Below are 20932 nucleotides of genomic sequence, written 5' to 3' on the forward strand. Positions count from 1 at the left end.
ATAGAAACAGATTGATTTTTGCATCTTGACATGCTGAATCCTCTGGGACGAATAGAATTTTTCCTTTTGTGCAGAGGTTATGAAATGAGTGATAAATACTTTTGAAACCGTGTCATTCTTAATGGATTTGACAACTACTAAGAATTTGAGAAAAATTTAAGAAAGCAGCCCTCGTTGTTAGCAGTTTGGGACATTCTACATTCCTAAAGGCAAAGTGATTTTAGATATTAAGAATCTGAGAATTGTCTCTTCCTGCGGTTAGAAAAGAGCCAGAGCCTAAGGAACTTTCTTAAAATTGTATATGCTATATTAATTGGATTTTCTTTTTGGGTTTCTTGCTTTCTTTTTTGCAATTAAATGGAAGACTGTTTTTATTGAGCCTTTCTTTTGGTGCCTTAAAAATGATACCTTTCTGGTAGTAAATTCCCCTACTTAAAACTTTAAAATAGCCTTTTTTAATGGGAATGGTATTGGTCTAGAGGTCAAGGGTTCTGACCCATTTCAAAACCTTTGACCTTCATTTACAACCCTTATGGTTTGCTTGCCTGACGAATAAGGATAATGCAAAATTAATGTTTCTTCACATCGATTTATTCGTTTTAGTGCCTATATTGCCAAATTTATTTAGAGTGTGCTGATAGACATTTCATGAATACAAATGAAAGAATCATAGAAGGTGTGAAAAATCGATAGTCTGCATTGTCAATAAAGTGCAATAAGAACAATTACTTCTGGAGATTACACCTAATAGATTTTACAATGAACTAGTGAAGAGTAGTTATGTTTTCTAGTGAGCTTAGTATTAATGAATGTGTCTAGAACTTTGCTCATCTAGTTTTCCATCTCCCTCAGGAAATATTTTTTTAACCTGAAAGGAATTTAATATTCCTTATGGAACTTTTGGAATTTAGGGATGGTTATTTTACATATGGCAATACTGGAAGTGGACATTGTTCACCACTTCCAGAATATGAATTTGCTGCTGATTTCCTACCAAGAAATCCTTATACAAGTTTTACTGTTCATTCATTAATGTGTTAAAGTAAAACTAATCTGAGTATTAAATATGTGCCTGACAGCTTGGTATTACCATTTTAAAAATTAGTTTTCAGTATCCATGATGCTTGTATCAATAATTAGTGGTTGACCTTTCCTTTTTTTTGGCAGGGTAATCTAATCTTTTTTAAAATCATGTTGTGCTCTGTACTGTACATCGCTTGTTTGGTTTTGGGAAGTGGAAAGGATAAGGAATAAATGACGTGCTCTAATGCATCTATTTGTCATATGTGTCACAATGCCACTTAATGCTAATCTAATCAAATTGAGGATATCATGATTACTTAGCAGTGCTAGTTGCAGAGACTGAGATTGTTCTTTGTGAAATAGTAGAAATAAACCAATAAAGTCGAAAGACCTCAAAGTCTTTTTAAAGTTACATAGCAGCTGTAATTTTTTGGCAGAATATGAAAAATGATGTGAGAAATGAATCTAAAATTAGCTCCAGATGTATACAGATTGTTCTGGGGTGATAATTACATTTTTCACTTTGAATTTTCCTAATTCAAAGAGGTCAGCATGGCAATCACAGAAGTGATTTATTTTGTTAAGAAGTGAACTGTCTTTTGCTACATGAAAGCTTGAGAGATATGAAATTGAATTTCAAGCCGACATTTTACAGATACTGGGAGGAGATGGGGTTGAGCTTGATTGATTTTTTTTTTCTTTTTTTTTTCCTTTTTTCTTTTTTTTTTTTTTTTGGGCCAAGATAGGGTGGGAAGTGAAGTGATATCCTTTTGCTAAAATTTTAATTAATTTTTAAGAGGAGATGGAGAGGATGAAGTGCCAAAGATCAAAAGATCAGGTCAAAAACTAGTTTTTAATCACATAAATAATGTGGCATGGTTACAAAGTAAGTATCTGCAAATTTGATTTAAAACTTCACAAATTTGTCAGCCATCATTTTATGAAATTGAAAGATTGCTCTGATTAATATCTTCAATGTTTTTTTATGCTAACCTCTTTCTGAAGATTTGTTTTAAACATTGTATATGTGATGTAGGCACTTGGTTTGTTTTTCTGAAACATCTGAAATTTTTCTGATGTTTTAGATTTGTGACTGGAATATGTTTTTTCTTTCTCAGAAGTGCAGAATGAAATAGTAATATCTCACAAGTAATTTATTTTCATAAAATGGTGAAAATAAAGCTCTTTCCCAGGTGAAGTGATTTAAAAAAACTCAAAAGATACTGTGAAATTATTTGACACCTAGTTAATTTCTTCTGTTGTTTAAAGTATATATTTAGGCATATGGAAAAAGACTATTGCTTTTGTGTTTTGTGTTTATATGTTCATATATTGTTTTATGTTTAACACAAGGTAAAAGGAGAAACAGGTGGTTTGAGATAGAGACAGAAGGCTTTTTCTAAGACAAAAACAGTTGTGTTTTTTGATAGACATGCTACATTTTGCGATGTGTCTCTGTGTGTACACTTACATTTATATAAATCTATCAAAACATAAAGAAATCCTTCATTTAATATTACTGCAAAGTGTTCCTGCTTATTTGACATTAATATCATTTTTGAAAGAATCAACGTTGCATTCAAGGCCACTTTATAAAAGCATTGTGTTGCTCATCCTAATTCAGTCTGACACACATTCCAATAACACTACCTCCCTTCTAGGGTTTAAAACTAAATTTATGGCTGAGCATTGTGAAGTGCATCATTTAAAAATGGTTTCAACCCAAAACATCTAATAAATAAATAATGTGTATGGCTACTCAGTAGCAGACTTTCCAGACTAGAAATCATTCCATCGGATACTCAACAGTCCACTATCGGAGAGGGCTGTCAGATAAATCTTATAGTAGCTGCATTCATGTCCTGTAAATCACATGTTATTGTCTGAGCCTTCTGCCAGGTCATCTATTCTTTTCCCATTTATCAGAAATGCATACAGTACAGTGAACCTAGAAGCACCATCTAGTCTGGCCTGGCATCCTGTTGGGGTAATTAAACCAGCCAAAAGAGAGAAGTCCCGTGTCTATTATGCCTTTTAAATGAGTGACGTCAGGATGTTAAAGGTGCTCATGTGCTATTGTGAGACAAAGCTTCTGCGTGGGGAAACTGTGATATCACCCCTGAATAAAGCATTTTCATCTAAAAGGACTCTCACTCTATGCCTAAAGCGCAAAGGGGCATGTATGAATTGAGCACATGTTTATCCGTAAAGCAAATATGCTACTGTGCTTCCTTTCGTTTGTCAGATGTTTTCTTGAAATACATGACTAAGCAGGAAAAACTGTGATCTTCCCTACTCTGTCATGAAGGTATTAAAAACATTTATCCATTGCTCACATATTTGAAGCATTTGTTCTATTATTGTAGCTCCAAGGTGAAAAGGTACAAAAATAGGTGAAATAGGTACCATAATTTTCCTTGATGCCTTTGAAATTACAGAATTTGCAGCACTTGAAAAATGCTTCTTTCTGTAGTAAATCAACTGAATTGTCAGTGGAATATGTGTAAGAGAACTAATTAGGTGGTTCTTGCCAGATCCATCTTTGACTTAAGAGCTTTTTTCTATTGAATCTAAATTTTCTAGACCATAAACTAAGCTTACACTAACTGACTCAAATACTGTTCAGCTCTTGTATAATTTTCTAAAATTGGTGGAATGCCACCCAACCTTTTTAAAAGTTTGCAATTAAAAATTAATGAATACTGCAGCAACTTTTATGACCCCTTCACCACCACTACCTGCACATACACCCTGTTTGCTGGTTTAAGGTATGAAAGCTTTTTGACTCCTCCTTCCTCTGCCCCCGGTTGTTTTGAATGGATTAAGGGCCCATGCTTGATAGCTGATGGCATATATAAAACCAAGACCAACGTTTTAATACATTTAATCTCTAGGTATTTTATCTTCTAGAAATGTTAATATGATATATTGCAATATAACTACATAGCTGTAGCTATGAGATTTATATTGGACCTTGATAAAATATATCTTTCATGGGGAGATGGAAGAGGGAAGCATAAACTCTGATACTCCAGGTTGTTTTTTTTTTTTGCAGTGATAGCATCTGCTCATATGGCCCAATGAAATATGATTATGGTTGAATATGTCATGTGCTGTGCTGGTAGTTCTTGGACTTCTTTTTTGGAGAGAAAAGCATGATCCAAGGCAGTGCACGTGCATCTTGAAAATACAGCAGAGGCTGATTAGTAGTATTAAAGCGGAAAAAATTACACTGTGAAAGTTGGTCTTACTGCCTGTGTAGGCAAACTTACAGGTCTTCAGCACTTTTTTTTTTCTTGTCTAAGTCAACTCACCGAACCAATTATCACTGGTTAAATGGTGAAATGTTTGCAAAAGTTTTCCTTTAGTGTGATCTTTCTTTCACATGCTACTAAATCACTTTGCTAACGGATTCTGTTGCTCATAAAGAAGTCAATATTAATCTTTTGCATGGACAGTATCTTAGTTGCATCATATCTCTTACTCTGATAAGGAATCTTAATTATTTAAACAATATCAACTTATTCCATGCAGTCATGCACCCGTACGAACAATATGATAGCGTATTTCCCCTAAGGAAGAGCAATAGGATGGTAGTTAAGATTCTGATTTTTCAGCAGATTTTTTGCACACACACCCCCCTCTCTTCCACTCCAGTACTTAAATGTTTGTAAAACGCAATAGGATCTTCAGCCTTTTCTGGGTATCCCGTGCTCAGAAAAAAGCTTTGTATCAACGACCCAAATTCATTACCTCAGGAATGGATTTCTGCAGTGTGTTCTAAAGTGTGGTAAGCCTTTGAGTTACTTGGATGTTTTAGTTGATGTAGAAGATGGCTGTTTTCAGTGTTTGTTACGTGCAGAGAGAACACATTATATTGATGTGCTGTGATCTGCACTGGTTCCTAATTTGCTTTTAAGTGCAATTGGATGTGATGAATAACTATAGTGATTGCTGTGAAGTTTTAATTGAATTGGGTATAGGTTATCTAAAGAGCTGTGTCACTATGATACCATGGCAGCTGAACTCAACAGTAGCACCAAAACTCCAACAATATCCTGGTTGGGATATGAAGAGAATAAATGCTGTTTGAATACATTTCATGTGCCTCAAGTGTTAGGTAATGACATTTTGATCAAGATAGTATTTTTCCATTTAATCACTTTGTGTTCTAATAGGCAAAAAAAAAATTCAAAAATGACCTAATAATCCTTTAGATCCATGATCTAAAAAATGTGTATGTTTTGGCACAGAGAATAGATTTTGCAGGGATTTTGTAAGCTGCCAAATGACTTTCTATCAATTTTAATGCATGTTCTAATTTCCTTTTAAAAGCCATTTAGAAGATATCAGGAATTGGAAGTTTTTCTTATACAGTGTGAACTTTTGCCAATAGGATCTTTGTTTTTACCAAAGATGAATGTAGCCATATTTGAGTAAAGAAAGAACTTCAGTAATAGATTGCTTTCATGAGAAAATGATTAGAAACGTAACTTTATTAGGCAAATGAAAATGATTTAGATCTTAACAAATAAAAACAGAAAAAAGGGCTTCCCAAAGTCTAGATTGTTAAGTTCAGGGGAAGGCATTACATGACTCACGCCCATAGGTGTTTGCCTTGTATTGCAAGCTTTCTTTGCAATGTTGTGAAGTATTCAGTATTTCTAGTTTAGTATGAAGGCACTGTATTGAGATGCACTTGCAGGTGTGCTAGAGACTTCAGAGTGTCCTTTTTTTTTTTTTTTCCCTTGTGTTCCCTTGAAGAATTAGAAGATTGGAAGAGTATCTGCCAGCCTAGCTTTTTGTAGAGATGAGGTGGCTGTGGAAGGAAGTGAGAGTATTCAAGATCATCTTACTCTGCTACAGATTATTTAGGTTCTGAAGATGCCTCAGGTCTGCTTCATACCACGTGGAGCTAGGCATATTAATAAAACTGTGTAAATCTTAACATTTGAGAACATGGGATTGCCAAGCATGTTATTAATTGTTATGCAGGCAGTAGTAGGGACATTCCTAGTGCAATTTTGTAACAAATATCACATGGCCCTTGTAACTGGTATCAAAATGGAAGATTCTTATCCCATTCTTCTATAAGATGCTGTTGGATGGAAAGTAGTTGGGAAATGTCTGTTAAGCTTTATGTACAGTGCTGTTTCAGGATATTTTCAGTGAAGTGATTTTACATTATAAACTATTTCCTCTTTGAAAACTCTTGTTATTCTTTTCCCCCTGGAATGTATATTTTCATCTACAATGACTTAGTTTTGCAGGATGGAGACTGCGGATAAAGCTAGAGAGAGGGGAAGGTAGATCCCACAGTAGCCAGGGGCCATGCTGTCAAAGTGCTCTTGTGGGATAGAAGAGACTTAAGTTTCAATTAATGTTTCAGGTCATAGTATTGTCACTAAGTAGAATAATCTGTCAGAGGAAAAATTTCAACATATCCTCCCAAAGTAGCTAGTAGTCCAGAAGCTTAAGGGTATTTATCAGCCATGTGGAAGAGTCCTTTTGAAAGAAATTAAGCGCTCTCAGTCTGTGGAAGCAATATTATGATCATCTGTGTTGTCCTCAATTGCAGTTTCCTTATATGAAGACATCAGTTCTTTTCTGTAAGATCTCGGGGATAAAGTTTAGGGCTTCTGCAGTCTCCTACATTGCAAGGCACTTGATGTCAACACAGTGAGCTGTTTGGCTAGTGGTCGGTAGGATTAACTCTGGAGAAATTGAATGAAAGGCCTGGAAGGTGTGGGAGAGCACTGGCTGTGGAATCCAGAGTCCTTAAACTCAGTCCTTTGGTGCATGGATTTTAGATACCATCTTGTCAGTAAATTTCCTTCTAACAAAACGGAAGGTTAAATTATCAAATCTGTTGTCTAGATCACTTGGATTCTCTGTTACACTTGATATAACTGAGGTTTTTTTACGCATGATGTAGCTTCTTTCCTTCCCAAGTGGGAGTTTTTCCTCTGTCTCTGAGGATATCACTTTGGGTGCTGAAAACTTATATTGACAGCTTGCATGCTTGGTATATGTCACTGAGCAGAGTACTTGGAATAATTACAAATGGATTACTTGTGCTACAGATATTTTACTGCTTGCTTCATTGAACTATGTTATACATTCTAAGTGTTTGAAACTGGAGATCAGTTTGGTAGATAACTGTCTGAAGTGCAATTCTGATAAGATTGAAATAAATGGAAACAGCTGGGAAAACCTTTCCTTTTAACTGGAGTATGTTGAAATTACATTTTAAATTAGCTGCATATATTTTTTTTTCTTTGACTTAAGCATTATGTAGATTTTGTCTCTCCAGAGCTAGATTATTGTAATATATTTTGTGTGAAACTCCAGGATAACGTAAAATTTGTCTGTTGGAACTTCACTCCTACATTGATTTCCTGTTGCTTTCTAAACTGTTTGAAAGTTTAATTGCCTATAATTGCCTGCAATATTTAACCTGTTGAATTCCATGGAATTGCTTGGAGAGCCCTCTAACATGTTTAAATAGGAGTTTCTTTCAAACTCCTATTATCCTTCATAATAATCACTAAGGTTCACACTTCTTAGATCCTGCTTTAGTCTGCTATGCTTAAGATATGTGTGAACTCTGTCTTTTCTTTTAGGTGTAGTTGTTGGCTTCAGGAATAATATGCTTTGTTTACTATTAGTATGGCCTATGGATAGGGAGTTTAAAACAGCTGTATCCATCACTGGCTAAATTAAAAAAAAAATTCTGATAGAATATTGTTTCTTGCATGAGTCTATGAAGTGGATGTATATTGACAGTTTGCTTAGTAGTAGAAATCAATGAAGTTTTTAACTTAAACTTTGCTTTTGCTGTAAGTATGGAAATAGGTTGGAATGTGTTGGGAATGATTTGCCAATACTGCATGAATAATAAGTGACCTTTTCTTGACCTAATAATGCAATAAGCACTTTATAGTTACATCCTGACAGGTAGTGCTCTCAGTAGTTAAGAAGTGTGAGCTAGTGCTTTGGCTTTATCTCCTTCTATCTTACCATAATTCTTAGTCTAGGAGGATATTTTAAAGGTTTGCTCACTGCCCAGTTTGGAGGTGAAACGTATGTTTTTGAATTTTAAGGTGAGCAAAAACTATGATGTGTTACACTTAGTATGAGAAAAACAGAAGAATATCAGATATGTTATACTTTTATTAAATGGGGTTGATGTTTCTGCATATTAGATATGAATAATCACCAAAGTGATAGAAATGGCTTCCTAACTAACGCTTGCTTTATCTAGGCCTACTTTTGACCCACTGGAAAATGCCCTCTGCAATTTACAGCCACTGTATTTTGAAGTGTTCAACAAAAGCAGACTATATCGGCTGCAGCTGCAAACTGAGAAAAGTAGTGTGAAAGAACCAGTGTTTTTTGGTTTATGCTACACAGCTGTTTTCTGGAAAGTAATTGTGAGCTTTGTGGTTTTGAACAAAAATTTTAAAAAATACATTTATATGTAAAGAAATTGGGATGGGTGCTATATATTAGACTAAGAAGGTGTGTAGAGCAGTACAAGTGGATAGGTGTACTAAAGCCGTGATATTTTGGTGTGGACTGATGTGGGACAATTCTCTTGGAGAAGTCAATTTGACTTGCAGACTTTGGATAGAGGAATAGATAAAAGATAGGGTTAAAAAACACAAAACCATTCTTAGAAATAGTTTGCCACACTGGAGTGGAGAGAGATGAACTTTCCTAAGGTCATCTTACTAAAACATAATTGTTGCCTGCAGTAAAGTTCTGGGGAAAAATGAGGATTTTTCCTCCCTGATTTTATTTTTTTAAAGTGCAATCTTCAGTGGTTGTTCTATAGGCTTTTCAGATATTATAGGCTCTTACTAAGAAAAATTCTCTTCTGAAATGAATATTACTTGAATTTGGTCAGGAATCCAGGACATGGTGTTAGTGTGAGTTTAATGGAAAACATATCTGCTACAGCTAAAAATATTAGCCTTTAAAACTGTGTTGCTGAGAATTTGTATGATGAATGTATACATTTTTATGTTTAGGGAGGAGGGTCAATTGTCTAAAGTAAATGTGAATCTTGGGGGTGTGATAGGGGAACAGGACAGCTTCATTTCCATGAATGTACACTACTGCAGATGTTCGAAACTAAGGGAACATAGTTTAGCTACAGAAGCAAGACTTTTCTGAAGAAAAAAGGCATCCTGTTGCTTCACCAGCACACTAGGACTTAAAAAAACACCACCATTTAAGGTGAGTTTTGTGCAGTGAGAGCACACCCTGTGGCTTGGCAGTCTAGTCAGAAGGATGATACCATGCTGACTTTATAACTAGATCTTTGAACAATATTCTCATGGGTGGTAAATGCAAAACAAAGTAATATCAACTGGCACTTAATTCTGTGAGCTCCCTGCTGATGGGGCTCTGCACTGAAATGGAACTCTTCCTGACAGGAAGTCAGCTGCGAAGTGTGGAGACCTCTGAAAATAAAGTGTGCTTTAATTTGACACCCTGCTGTTTTACAGCTAGTCTGTTTAATTTGAGACTATGGAAAGAGGTTTAGTGGAGGGGAGGGGTAAGAGATTATGGAAAGTTCAGTGAGCGGCAATGCTTGTTGCTGACTTTATACTAATTACAAATATGTGAACATTTTTGTTCATGTAAATAAACCAAATAATATGTCTCTGTTTCCAAGCAAAATGGCTTAAGAAACTCATGATTTGGGGAGCAGTGCTGTTTACTCAAATTTCTGGCAGGAGAAGCTTTGCATAGTGGTGCTGTTGAGTTTATTGTTTAACCTTTAGTCTTATTTATACTCATCTGTGTCTTTTTATGTATCTATGCAACTGGGAAAACATCTGTCTCATCAAAGATGTTGATGATGCACTTATCTTTCAATAAATATTTTAAGAAAACTTAAGTGAAAAAAACTCATAATTCAGATTATGCAGCAATCAATATGATAGAGGTGCATGTCTGTTAGACGTTAGATCCTAGTTCTGAGTCAAATTTGATTCAGAATAATCAGCTGGATTTTCCAGTACCCTCTGAATATTTATGAAGACATTTATTTCTATTTCTACTTAAAGTAGAAATGGTTGTATTTTTCTTTTTGGAAATTTTTCTTGGTGAGTGCAGGGGAGGATTTGCAGTGAAAGGAGCAGAAAATTATTATTTATCATGTTTATTTTAGCAACATATAGGGACAGATGAGAATAGAACTCTGTGGTGCTGGTGTGTCGTGGAATAATGGATACCCAGAATATTTTAGTCTAAATGAAGATAACAGAAGCAGGGTGAAGAAGGGAATGTAGTATGCAAGTGGCATGTAATGGAAGAGACACATGTTAGTTTTTCTGCCCTTTTTTTTTTTTTAATTTGATTTGATTTAGCTTCCTTTTTCTCTAAATCTTTTCTGAAGAGATCTGTGTTAGGATAGGATTACCCAAGGGAATGATAAGGGACAGGTTTGGTCATCCTGTCTTTTAACTGAAGAGGTGGGATTGGTTTACATACTTTGGTTTCATTCCCTCAAAGGTATGATGATGGCAGGAATCTTGTTCATCGTTTACATGCATTCATATGAGTTTAAATTGAAAGTGAGCTATATTTGGGGAAAAGGGTAATAATGTAAAGAGACCTTTAGTTCCAAAATAGTATTCACTGTGTATATTGTTGAGTTTTTTATTAGTTACATTTATTTAGTTAAAGCTTATCAGACATTAGCAGGAAGGTTGCAGCTATTTGGTGGTAGCAATGATGAGTGTTGCTACCGGTGGGGTCAGTCCATCACTACTAGTGCAACTGTGCAGCAGTGAGTAAGCTGTGATCTTCTTGTCCTTATAATTAGTAGTCTACCTTGGAAGACAATTTTTTCCGTGCAGTGGTTTTACAAAAACTCAAAATCACAGTTAAAGAAAAAAGCACTGAAATCAAGAGGCAGTTGCCTTATACTCCTGCTATTCCTCGATTTGTTTTCCTTTTGTTTTCCTTTTGCATAAAAATGATGCTGGCACCGCAACTTTATTATTTGTATCTCTTCCCTTTGTTCGTCTTATGTTGTCCCTTTTCCTCGCTTCTGTTTTTCTGACTCGTCTCCTTTGACTTACAGTTTCTTGCTTCCCATTGCCGCATATTTACAGAACTGTTTGGTGCTTTGATTTCTCAATTAATATTTAAGATTTCTGTTCCTATTAGTCCTGAAGCTACTGTCTTTCATCTCAGCATTCAAAATAGCTGCTGGTTAAAGAACCTGAAGAGGAAACTGCAGTGGAAAAGGTTTGCTGCTAGATGAACTCAAACCTGACCCCTAATTTCGTTTCAAGAGGAGTCATGGCAACAGCCCACTAGTGGGAGAGAGAAAGGGAGAGGCTGCTCAGGCAAATTGCTTCCTCTATCAGAAACTGTGGACCTGAAATCAGTGATCCACTCATTCAGTTTTTCCCGATTCTACAGTTTGTTGCTGTATTGGAACAGTAGATGAACTGGAGTTTAACATAGATTTATCTGTTTCATCTTAATGTGACATTTGTTCTAGGGGCAACATTTTATTCATCAAGTCATGAGTTAGATCACTGTAAAAAGCATGTAATAAATGTTTTTCGTATACATGTTCATACTTTTTTAAAACTAGATACAAAATGAAGTTTATGAGTTTTGATTATATCAAGCTTTTGTGCTGTGATAGTTACTACTGATAGCATTTTATTTATGCAGACAGTGATATTTTCATAATTTTATGTGAACTTTCTGATTGCAGACAGTGATATTTTCATAGTTTCATATGAACTTTCAGATTAAGTGGTTTAAGTGTTCTTTTTTTACTAAAATGCTGGTTTAAGCATATTTAGTATCACCATAAATCATGACAGTGGTAACCTGTGTCGAGATTTTCTGGCTGTACGTAGTTGTTAAAATGTTACAGCACACACAATGTTTATGTAGTATATCTTTCATAATACTGTATCTTTTAGGATAGATTTGTGTAGTTCGTAGAGAAGACAACAGTTTGTCAGTTTGAGAGTAATCTCATAGCATAGAAGGCATTGTCTGACAAGCTGACAGTTTTTTATTTAGTATTTTACTGAACGACGTAGTACTTCAGTATGCAAACTACTCCAGCTCTATGTGTGTATAATTTATTTTCAGAATCTATAAAAACTTATTGTGACTTGGACTCTAACTTTTAGGTATTGAAATTAAACTCTCGTTATAAGGTAGTTTTAGGCATTTACCACTAACAACATAATACCAGTTTATAGGAAGCTCTGTTTACATGGAATATCCCAAACGGTTAAACAGCAGGGGAGGCTTCTGCTTTTAGTTAAAAAACTGCTGTTTCTGTATGGCTTATTTACAACTTCTTTAATTCTTAATGTAGTGTGCTGTGGAATTGAGCATGCAAAAGTCAGCAGAGAGTTCTGTTTTCTGCGTCTGAGGTTATTACTTGCTGTACAATAATAAAGGCACTGTTTTATTGGGTTAGTTGTAATTAACTTCAGCACTAGACATTGATATAAATCATTCCTAATCTGTTTTCTTTACGTTTTCATTCTTTTAAACTGGTTTAACATAGCTTCTTTCTGTCGTCCTTTTACACAAGGACTAGGCTTGTAATTGCTTTTTTGAATTAGGCTGTCGGAAGCTAATGTGCATGTTGATCCAAGAATTGATTAAGGAACACTAATGAATTTCATATAGCACTTTTAAAAGATTTGTAATAAATGCTGTGTAATAAATACTCTATAGCAGTGATCTGTTATACCATTAGAATTCAGTACAGTGTTGTCATGCTGTGCAGCTGGAAAAATATTTCAGTATAAGAAACGTTGATTCTGTTTCATAGTTAAAATAGTAAACAATTTTGTGGTTATGAACAAAAAAACAGTGTTCCCACTCTTCCCCAGAGTATATTTTATGGAAGTAGCTATTGTTATTATAATCCTTGTTTCTGTGTTTTATCAGAGGAAAAATACTGAAACACTTTTGGTTTTCATTTTTTTCTGCTCAGTCTTGGTGTTTGATACCAACTAGGCCATGTGCCTTTTTGATTGATCAATACGCTAGTGTACTGCAGCATTTTCAGTTGTTTGTTAACAGCAGAGGTTTGAAACAAGAACGTTATGTGTTCTTTCCAGACAGTTTTGCAACGCTGAACATGTTTATTTCTTGGATTTCTTGTCCTTTTCAGGGATAGATAGTCACACATGCACAATCTTGGCCCGCCTTTATAGTTCATTGGTTAGTTTGATATGAGTGTGTTTGGAATATTTTCCCACAACAACATCCTTGGTGTTACACCTCCACTTGAGAAGCTATCGCATCTAGTTATTTTTTACACAACTTTGTCCTAGAAGACTCATTAAAATTTTTAATACAAAGACTTTAGTTGTGTACTGTCGCTAGCTGATTTTTTGACAAAAAGCAATGTCTTTTTAATGGAATGCCAGCAGTAAATACTTTTTGTTGTAACTGAGTGTGTTTGATAGTTTAAAAGTCTTATAAAAATAATTAGCTCTTTTATATAGTTCTAATGGCAGCCTTGCAAGTTTCCCCTGGAGCAGTCTCTAATGAACAGGCCTTGATTTTTCCAGTTGGGCTTTTAGATTCCCTGAGGACTTGACTTCAGACCTTGAAGGGCAGCAGCTGCCATTTGTCTTAAGGCTGGAGTTGCCAAACAGACAGACCATGTACTAATAGGACACATTTGTACAGCCTGAGTATGTGGAACCCCGATAGAGGCCTAATGATGATCATCTGTTGAGAGCTTGTAGCTGGCCCGGGTTAGAGTAACTTTTATCACCCTTATTGAAATCAAAACCTTTGTATTGATTAGTGAGATAGCTTGGCTTGTTACATAGATGCCATGTTAAAGCTTTTGTAGACAAGCTGTTGTTTAGTGTGGAATAGTATCCGTTGTTTAAATGTCCATAAATTCAAGCCTGTTTGATAAGTTTTCTTCCTGAAAAGATGTTCTGAATTTGATAGTGGTAAATACTTTTGCAAGCTCTCTCTTTTCTCTGCGTTAAGATTCCGCAATAGTGATGTTCTCCTGTAGAGAAAGGATGATTAATATAATTATTTTTTCTCAATCCATTTCTGATAGTTCTTCCATTATTGATTTATGTTTTTTTTATTTTCTTTGAGCACCCAGGTATGACTGTATATATACTGAATAACATTGTCTCCAAATGTGTTTTCATGTTTAAAATGTGTCACATTCTTGCAAAATTTTTCTGTTTCGTACACTACTTAGCATGTGCTAATTTTGATATTAAATTGCTACATAGAGTTTCTAGATATGATTTCCCATAATTCCATATTGGTTTTATTTTTTTTCAGTGGAGCTTTGTAGATTAAAATCATTTAAGCATGCTTCAACTCTTTAAAAGTAATTTATGGTTGCAGATATTCTGCTTAACATGTAGTCTAACTTTTTTTTAATTATGAAGAACCCAGCTGAGATATAATCTACTTTTCACTATATGTTCTTTATTGCTGAGTTCATTCAAGCCTGTAGTGGATGTGGTGCTGAGAGAGTGCTGACACCAAGTGCAAACACTGCTGAAAAGTTCTTGATAGTTTACTTTAGGCACTTAAAGATTAGTATATCTCTCTATGAACAAGTTTTTCATGCAGATTTGACCTTTACTCTAGGATATAATATGTCTCTTAGTCATATGTTAACACATTTTCCCACCCTGCTCCTTAGTGCTCCATTCATAGTTGTCAGTACCAAAGTCATCCTTCTCCTTTGTTTCATAACCAAAATAAATTATTAAAGCTCCACCAGCTTTATGGGAAGGACGGATTAGTGAAGAATTTGGTCTTTTTTGCTTGCTTATGAGTGTGTATTTCAACCATTAGATATAATTCTTAATTGTGGAATATGTTAACCTTTTTAGAAGGATATTTTTTTACGTTTCTGAGAAAAATTAATTATTAAGGAATATGCATGTGTATGTGTATGTGTATGTGAATGAAACTAGTAGTACAGTTTGCTACAGTTGAAGACAGAACAGTTTTCATCTATTGGAAATATTTTAAGTATTTGCTAAAGATCCATGTTTAATTGTTTAACTATCAGATCCATTGATGGATTGATCTTGCAAATGTTTTTTATATAGCTTGAAAAATATATATTTTGGGTTAATTGAAATATAGTTATATTTCTTTCCTAGAAGTATACAGATGAGGAGGGATATGTCCGTTTGCTGCCTACAGGCAAGCACTTTAAATTACAAACCAACAAAAATGTTTATCAACAAAATTTTCTTGGCATTAGTTTGAGTGATTAGAGTTTAGGAATGGCTATATTGGGTTAGATAAAAGCTCCACCTTATTGTTGTATCCCCAACTGTAATCAAAGAGATGCTCAAGAAGAATAAAATAAACAAGCATGTATGATACCCTTCCACTCTCCAGCTGTTTTCAGCTTGGGATATTTTCTGAATTGGATGTAGTTTCTCTGTGTTTAGTCGATATCAATATATTTTCCTTCCGTGTACTTGTGCAGTCTTCTCTTGATCCTATTAAACTTTTAGTCACTGCAACATCCTTTGGCGATAGATTCCACTGATCTGTAATGCACTGTGTCAAGAACCACTTGCATTTCTTTGTTTTGAAGCTGGCTCCTAGAAGCTGCTGCTGTGTGCAAAGGCTTTTGGGCATGCCCGTTTGGGTAAATAAGAAGCTCCTGAGGTATTAGATCTGAACAAGGATATTCAGAATGAGTAGGGAGCCAACAATAAATGGAAGAAAATGACTGATCAATAGAGTTGACACTGGAAAATTCAAGTTCAATGCAGAATTTTTAAAGAACTTCACATCTGGTGATGCCATGTGATGAGAGACATACCTTATTTTTAAGAAAGGAAATAGGAGGATCAAGTAGTATAAAAGACTTTTCAATGCATTTGAAGACTGAGGTAACTACACATGCATATGTAGCTGAAATGAAATAAAACGGGACATAGAATTACTAAAGACTGTTTTGCTAGACTAATCTCATTGTTGGTTATGGTCTAATGCATTTTGTGGTCTTTGGCCAAAATATATTTCCTAGACAAAGGAAAAGTAGTAATTTATATAAGTTTTATTAGAGCATTTGGTACTGTCATACGACTGATCATTAGTTAGAATTAATTAAAAAAAACACTGTAAAATAGATTAAAAAAACCCAACCTGACTCAAATGGGACAACAGTAGGTCATGATATAAACCTTGAGGGAGATTATTTGTTTCTGAAAGGGGGGGGGGGTTAAGACCAGTACTGTTTAATGTTTTCATTTAATGATCCTTGTGTACTCAGTAAGAATGTGTTAATGAAACTTGCTGATGATATAAAATTGGTGCTATAGAGGACTAGGATATAATTTTGCTTATGGCAGAGTTATGCTGTAGCTACAGGAAATGTAATATGTTATTCTATACAGAATTATAATTCACATGAGGTTTGAAGTACCATTTCAAGAAAGGATATAGTACTTGTATTTTATCTAGAGTACTTATGGAAGTGTTTACAGATTCCATTAAGGAAGTAGGTGAAACAATAATGAGCTAGGAAATTTCCACATAAGACATAGTATTTGAATAAAATGTGATTTCTTATTTATCTCCTTGTAATGGCTGTTTTTCATTGTAGCTATTTGTGATAGTGTTTAGTGCTTCTAGGTTTTTTTCCTGCTTCACTATTGACTGTACAGTGACCAAAAGCATTAAAAGTAGATTATGTCTCTTGGTTACTAAACATTTATAGCCATAGGAAATGATGGTCAATTAAGTGCAGCTTAGTACAGGTATGAAATTATTGACTTTGATCTTCCCTTACAGTCCTTCCTTAGGAAAGTGCTGAAATGTGTTTTGTAGTTATTTAGTTGCATTAGTGGTTGAGTTTGAGGCTTTTAACGTGTTTTTTCGCTAATACCTTTGGGAGATGGATAACTAAGATGTTGATATAATAATGCAATATGCATTCTGAGTGTAACTGTTTGAGAGAACACATATACTGTGGGGAAATATTGAATGGATCATGAAAGATGATGACCATTAGTCTTTTCTTTTGACTATTAAAATTAGCTTTAGGGTGTGTTCAGCTGTGATTTATGAAATTGTTTAGACTAACGCCGCCTTTGATGGTGTCTGATGTAGAGAAAAATGCTGAAAAGTATCATGATAAATGCACTTTATTTTCACTTTTTGCAACCTCCATCTTCACCAATTAAATTTTCAAGTGTTGTAGTGAGGTCTCTTAAAAAGCAGAGGAACAGATGGACAGCGTCATAAATGGAAAAAATTATTTTGCTTTTCTTGAGTTTTTACACATTTAAGCTAACAGAATATTTTCAGTTATCATCATATGAAGCTAAATATTTAGAACTTGATATTACATTTAAAAAACTGTTATAAGGATTAGTTGCATATGCTATTTTGTTTAGATTAGCAGCTAAAAGGCTTTTTTTTTAAAGAATAAATATTTCTTAAAGCTATTTTAGACAGCTTACAGACTAACTTGAAGCCATGTAACGGTGGCCGTAAGAAGGCAATAGGGGAGAACTGGGGGAAGGATGGTGGGAGAAATATTAGTCAGATAATATGTAGGAACAAGGACCAATGATGCTACTTGATGTAGCCTCAAAAAGAAAAACCACACCCCAAACTCCCAAAAAACCTGTCTGTGATGATAAATAAATGGAACTTATATGGTGTTTAGAATGTTTCTTGCCTATTAATGCATATAAACTAGTTACATAAAAAGAAATGAAATACATTTATAATTCATGTTGAATAATACATCACAAATTCCAATTATTCTACTATTAATTGTGACTATGTGAAAATTGTAATACGTTGTTGCAACTTAAAAATGATAGAAGACTATGTTGGGCCTGGAACATGTCAAGCCTTGAGAGATTGGAGTTATAATCTCTCCCCTGCATTTGAAATCTGGATTTTTTTTGGGGGGGGGGGGGAGGGGGGCGGGGCGCAGGATTTAAATTGTAAAGAAACAACATTGTTCTACTGACTTTTGTGTATGTCTGATCAAACCTTCATGTCACTGAGAGGTAATTCTGCAACACTGAGCAGCAAAAAATGCACTCTGTTGACACTGGGTATTAAAAACTCCAACATGCAGAAATCTGAAATCTGTTTAAGAAATATTTGCAGTTTTGCACTCTTTGCCTGTTTTGAAGCTGATGAGATTTTTGAGAAGAACCTCAGTGATAGAAGTAATGATGTAAATAATCATTAGGATTATTATTTCATACAACAAAGTCTGAAAAATCAAGGAAGCAGATGTGGAAAAGCATATGAAACTTAAGTATCTATCTGCTTCAGAATCATTCTTTTGTATTAGTTTAGCAGAATTGTAGGATTTAAACCAAGAATTGTGTTTGGCCTCTTCTATCCAAATGCCTCTGCATTTTCCCCAAAATATAAGGTTCACACATTTATTACCCTAATTTTTAGTTCTGTCAACTTGTTCCTATTGAGTCTAGGATTAAAAATTTTCTTTGTGTTTTGTTAACCAATTCTGTTTTCTCCTCAGCTTTCAAATGGGGGAAGCAAGCCCCAGTGATAGGTCATCTGGGCTGGTTGCTTTCCAATCTGTCTCTTCTAGGGGCCAGGCAAAACCTGCCTATATGTTTAAGAGGTGTAGAATTTTGCTGTAATTCAGGGTTCAGTTGGATGTAAGAAATGTGCAGTGCATGAGTGCCTGCCGTTACCATCATTTCAGTGTGTTAATTCAGAATGTTAAAAATGTATTAAAATTTTTTGAAACGTACTGGGTATTAATGATGCAGTATTTGGATCATTAGCAGATTTTTTTGGGTAGAGATGGCTATGTGATGCTGAGGTGAGGATTATTATCAGCATATATGTTAACTAGACTTTAAGGTATGAGAGAAAGTTGTGTCTAAAGAATGAGCTTACATTAATGTGAAACAGATTGTTTGTAGCATTGTCAAGGTTCAATGAGGCAAAAAGCATCAATGAACCACATAAGTTCAGAACTATTGCATAACACAGGAAAAGAAGATGATGCAGTTGTCTGTGGGATGTTTTTTTATTTTCTTCTCCCCTCCACAGAATATGACTTTGAATGTATGATGCTGGTAATGTTTCCTTCCTGATTAGCACACAATTAATGCTTTATATGTTTGCTGATGGTGGTGTAAGTTGCTAAAATTGAAAATAAAGTGCATGACTTTGTAGCTGAAAATGGTTTTTTATTAGTTTTGGTTTTATACAACTAGTTTTCTCTTTTTTTTTTTTTTCCCCCAGGAGTGGCAGAACTCTATCCAAAAGAATGCTGGCCTTGCCTTTATTGAGCTTGTCAATGAAGGAAGGTAAGTCACAATACTTGATAACACCTCTGCCTTAGCCTTCAGGAGGTTGTGTGGCTTGAAACTTTCTTTAAAGAATTTTTCTTCTGCCTCTTTTTGTGTCATTTTCTTTGAGTTTTACAAGCATAATTTCACATTCTTTAATACTTCAGTTCTAATACTGAATATGGGATTTTGCAGAATCTGAATGCTCTTTAGTTTCACTTATTGGTGTGTCATGGATTTTCTTTTTTCTTGTCCTTGTGCACTGGTTAACGTTGCAACTATAATTTGTATTCAGCTAATCTCTTGGGGAAGGGAATAGATATTTGGAGGACATTATAGCTAGGAATTGTAAGATAAGCCTCTGTCTCAAAAATTAGGTTTCAGTTTGCTCATTTCCTATCTACCTCATAAAATAGGAAGGAGGGAGTCCCTTTACGGTAAAAAAAAAAAAAAAAAAAAAATCTGTTAATATTACCCATTAGTTTATTGTTCTGTCTGTAACTATATATGTATATTACTGGGACTTATAGAAAATGACAGAGCAGGTGATGAGGCCATGCTCTTTGACTTGTAGTGACTATTCAGAACCATCAATATTTTCTTCATTAGGAATTGATTGTTGAGGCAGACTAAGAGCAATATTTACTTTTTCTGAAGGATTTTTTTTTAAGATGTCTTAATGAGTTAGCTAAGGAATATTATAAGAAACACCATTTATCTAAAGCTAAATTCTGTTAGTGAGTAACTTGAGCTAGTAAAAATCCCAATAGAAAATAAATTTTACAGGATTAGGGCAGCTACTGAATTAAAAAAAATAATTTATCACATAAATTAAAATGCTATATAAATATCTTATCATTGTAGGAATAGGGGAAATGGGTATTTGAGATTTTTCTTTTAAAATGTGTAGATGTTCTCAAGATATGTAAAAATAATGACCATTTTAATGGTTGCGTTTCAGTTTATGGTGAGGGAAACACTATTCTGAGGCAGAAAAAACATTTTGCTACTAGTCTTGATCCCAAGGGCCAAGGTAAAGTAACAAGGGTGTTCAGTTACAGTGTTAAGATCTAGCCTGTAGTTGTTTCCTATTATGTGAGGCTGACCTGTCTTGACCTTACTTATAAAGTGCCTGCTATAAATTTGGCCCTTGATTAATGTTTTATTAGCATAGATAACGTACAGATCCCACACGCATGTAAACCACAGTGTAAGGTTCATCTGTGTAAGATGTTTATCATGAACAAATCAGTTGCTGAGACTGAGTTTTAAGTAGCAGTTACCTAGTAGCTATTCAGCTTGTCCAGGTCAAGCTTTCAGAGAGCATTCTATCAGTAAACTGTTTGGAATTGACTATTTTCTTTTAAAAACCTGCAGTGCCCATCACAGACAGATGGAATCACTCCCCCACCTCCATAAACAACATCAATAACTTATAGTCTAGCCTTAGCAGAGTGGTTGTCTCAGGGACAAATGATCCCTTGAAGACTGAAAAGTGTGGTTTTGGTTAGCGGAAAATATCCGAGTAATTGTTACTTCATTTCATTTCTAACTCCTAGCAGATATGTTTTTTTAAAAAGTGGGAACAT

General features: G+C 34.7%; 1 protein-coding gene across 1 annotated transcript in view; it reads left to right on the forward strand.

Moving 5' to 3' along the window:
* The window catches only part of LRBA (LPS responsive beige-like anchor protein), a 432022-nt gene that overhangs the window by 127240 nt on the left and 283850 nt on the right, over nucleotides 1-20932 (forward strand). Inside the window, 1 exon segment of the mRNA XM_068402600.1 lies at nucleotides 19297-19361. Within this exon segment, the coding sequence (XP_068258701.1) occupies nucleotides 19297-19361 (65 nt within the window).

This window comes from Nyctibius grandis, chromosome 6, assembly GCF_013368605.1.
Source record: "Nyctibius grandis isolate bNycGra1 chromosome 6, bNycGra1.pri, whole genome shotgun sequence".
In the NCBI taxonomy this organism is placed as follows: domain Eukaryota; kingdom Metazoa; phylum Chordata; class Aves; order Nyctibiiformes; family Nyctibiidae; genus Nyctibius; species Nyctibius grandis.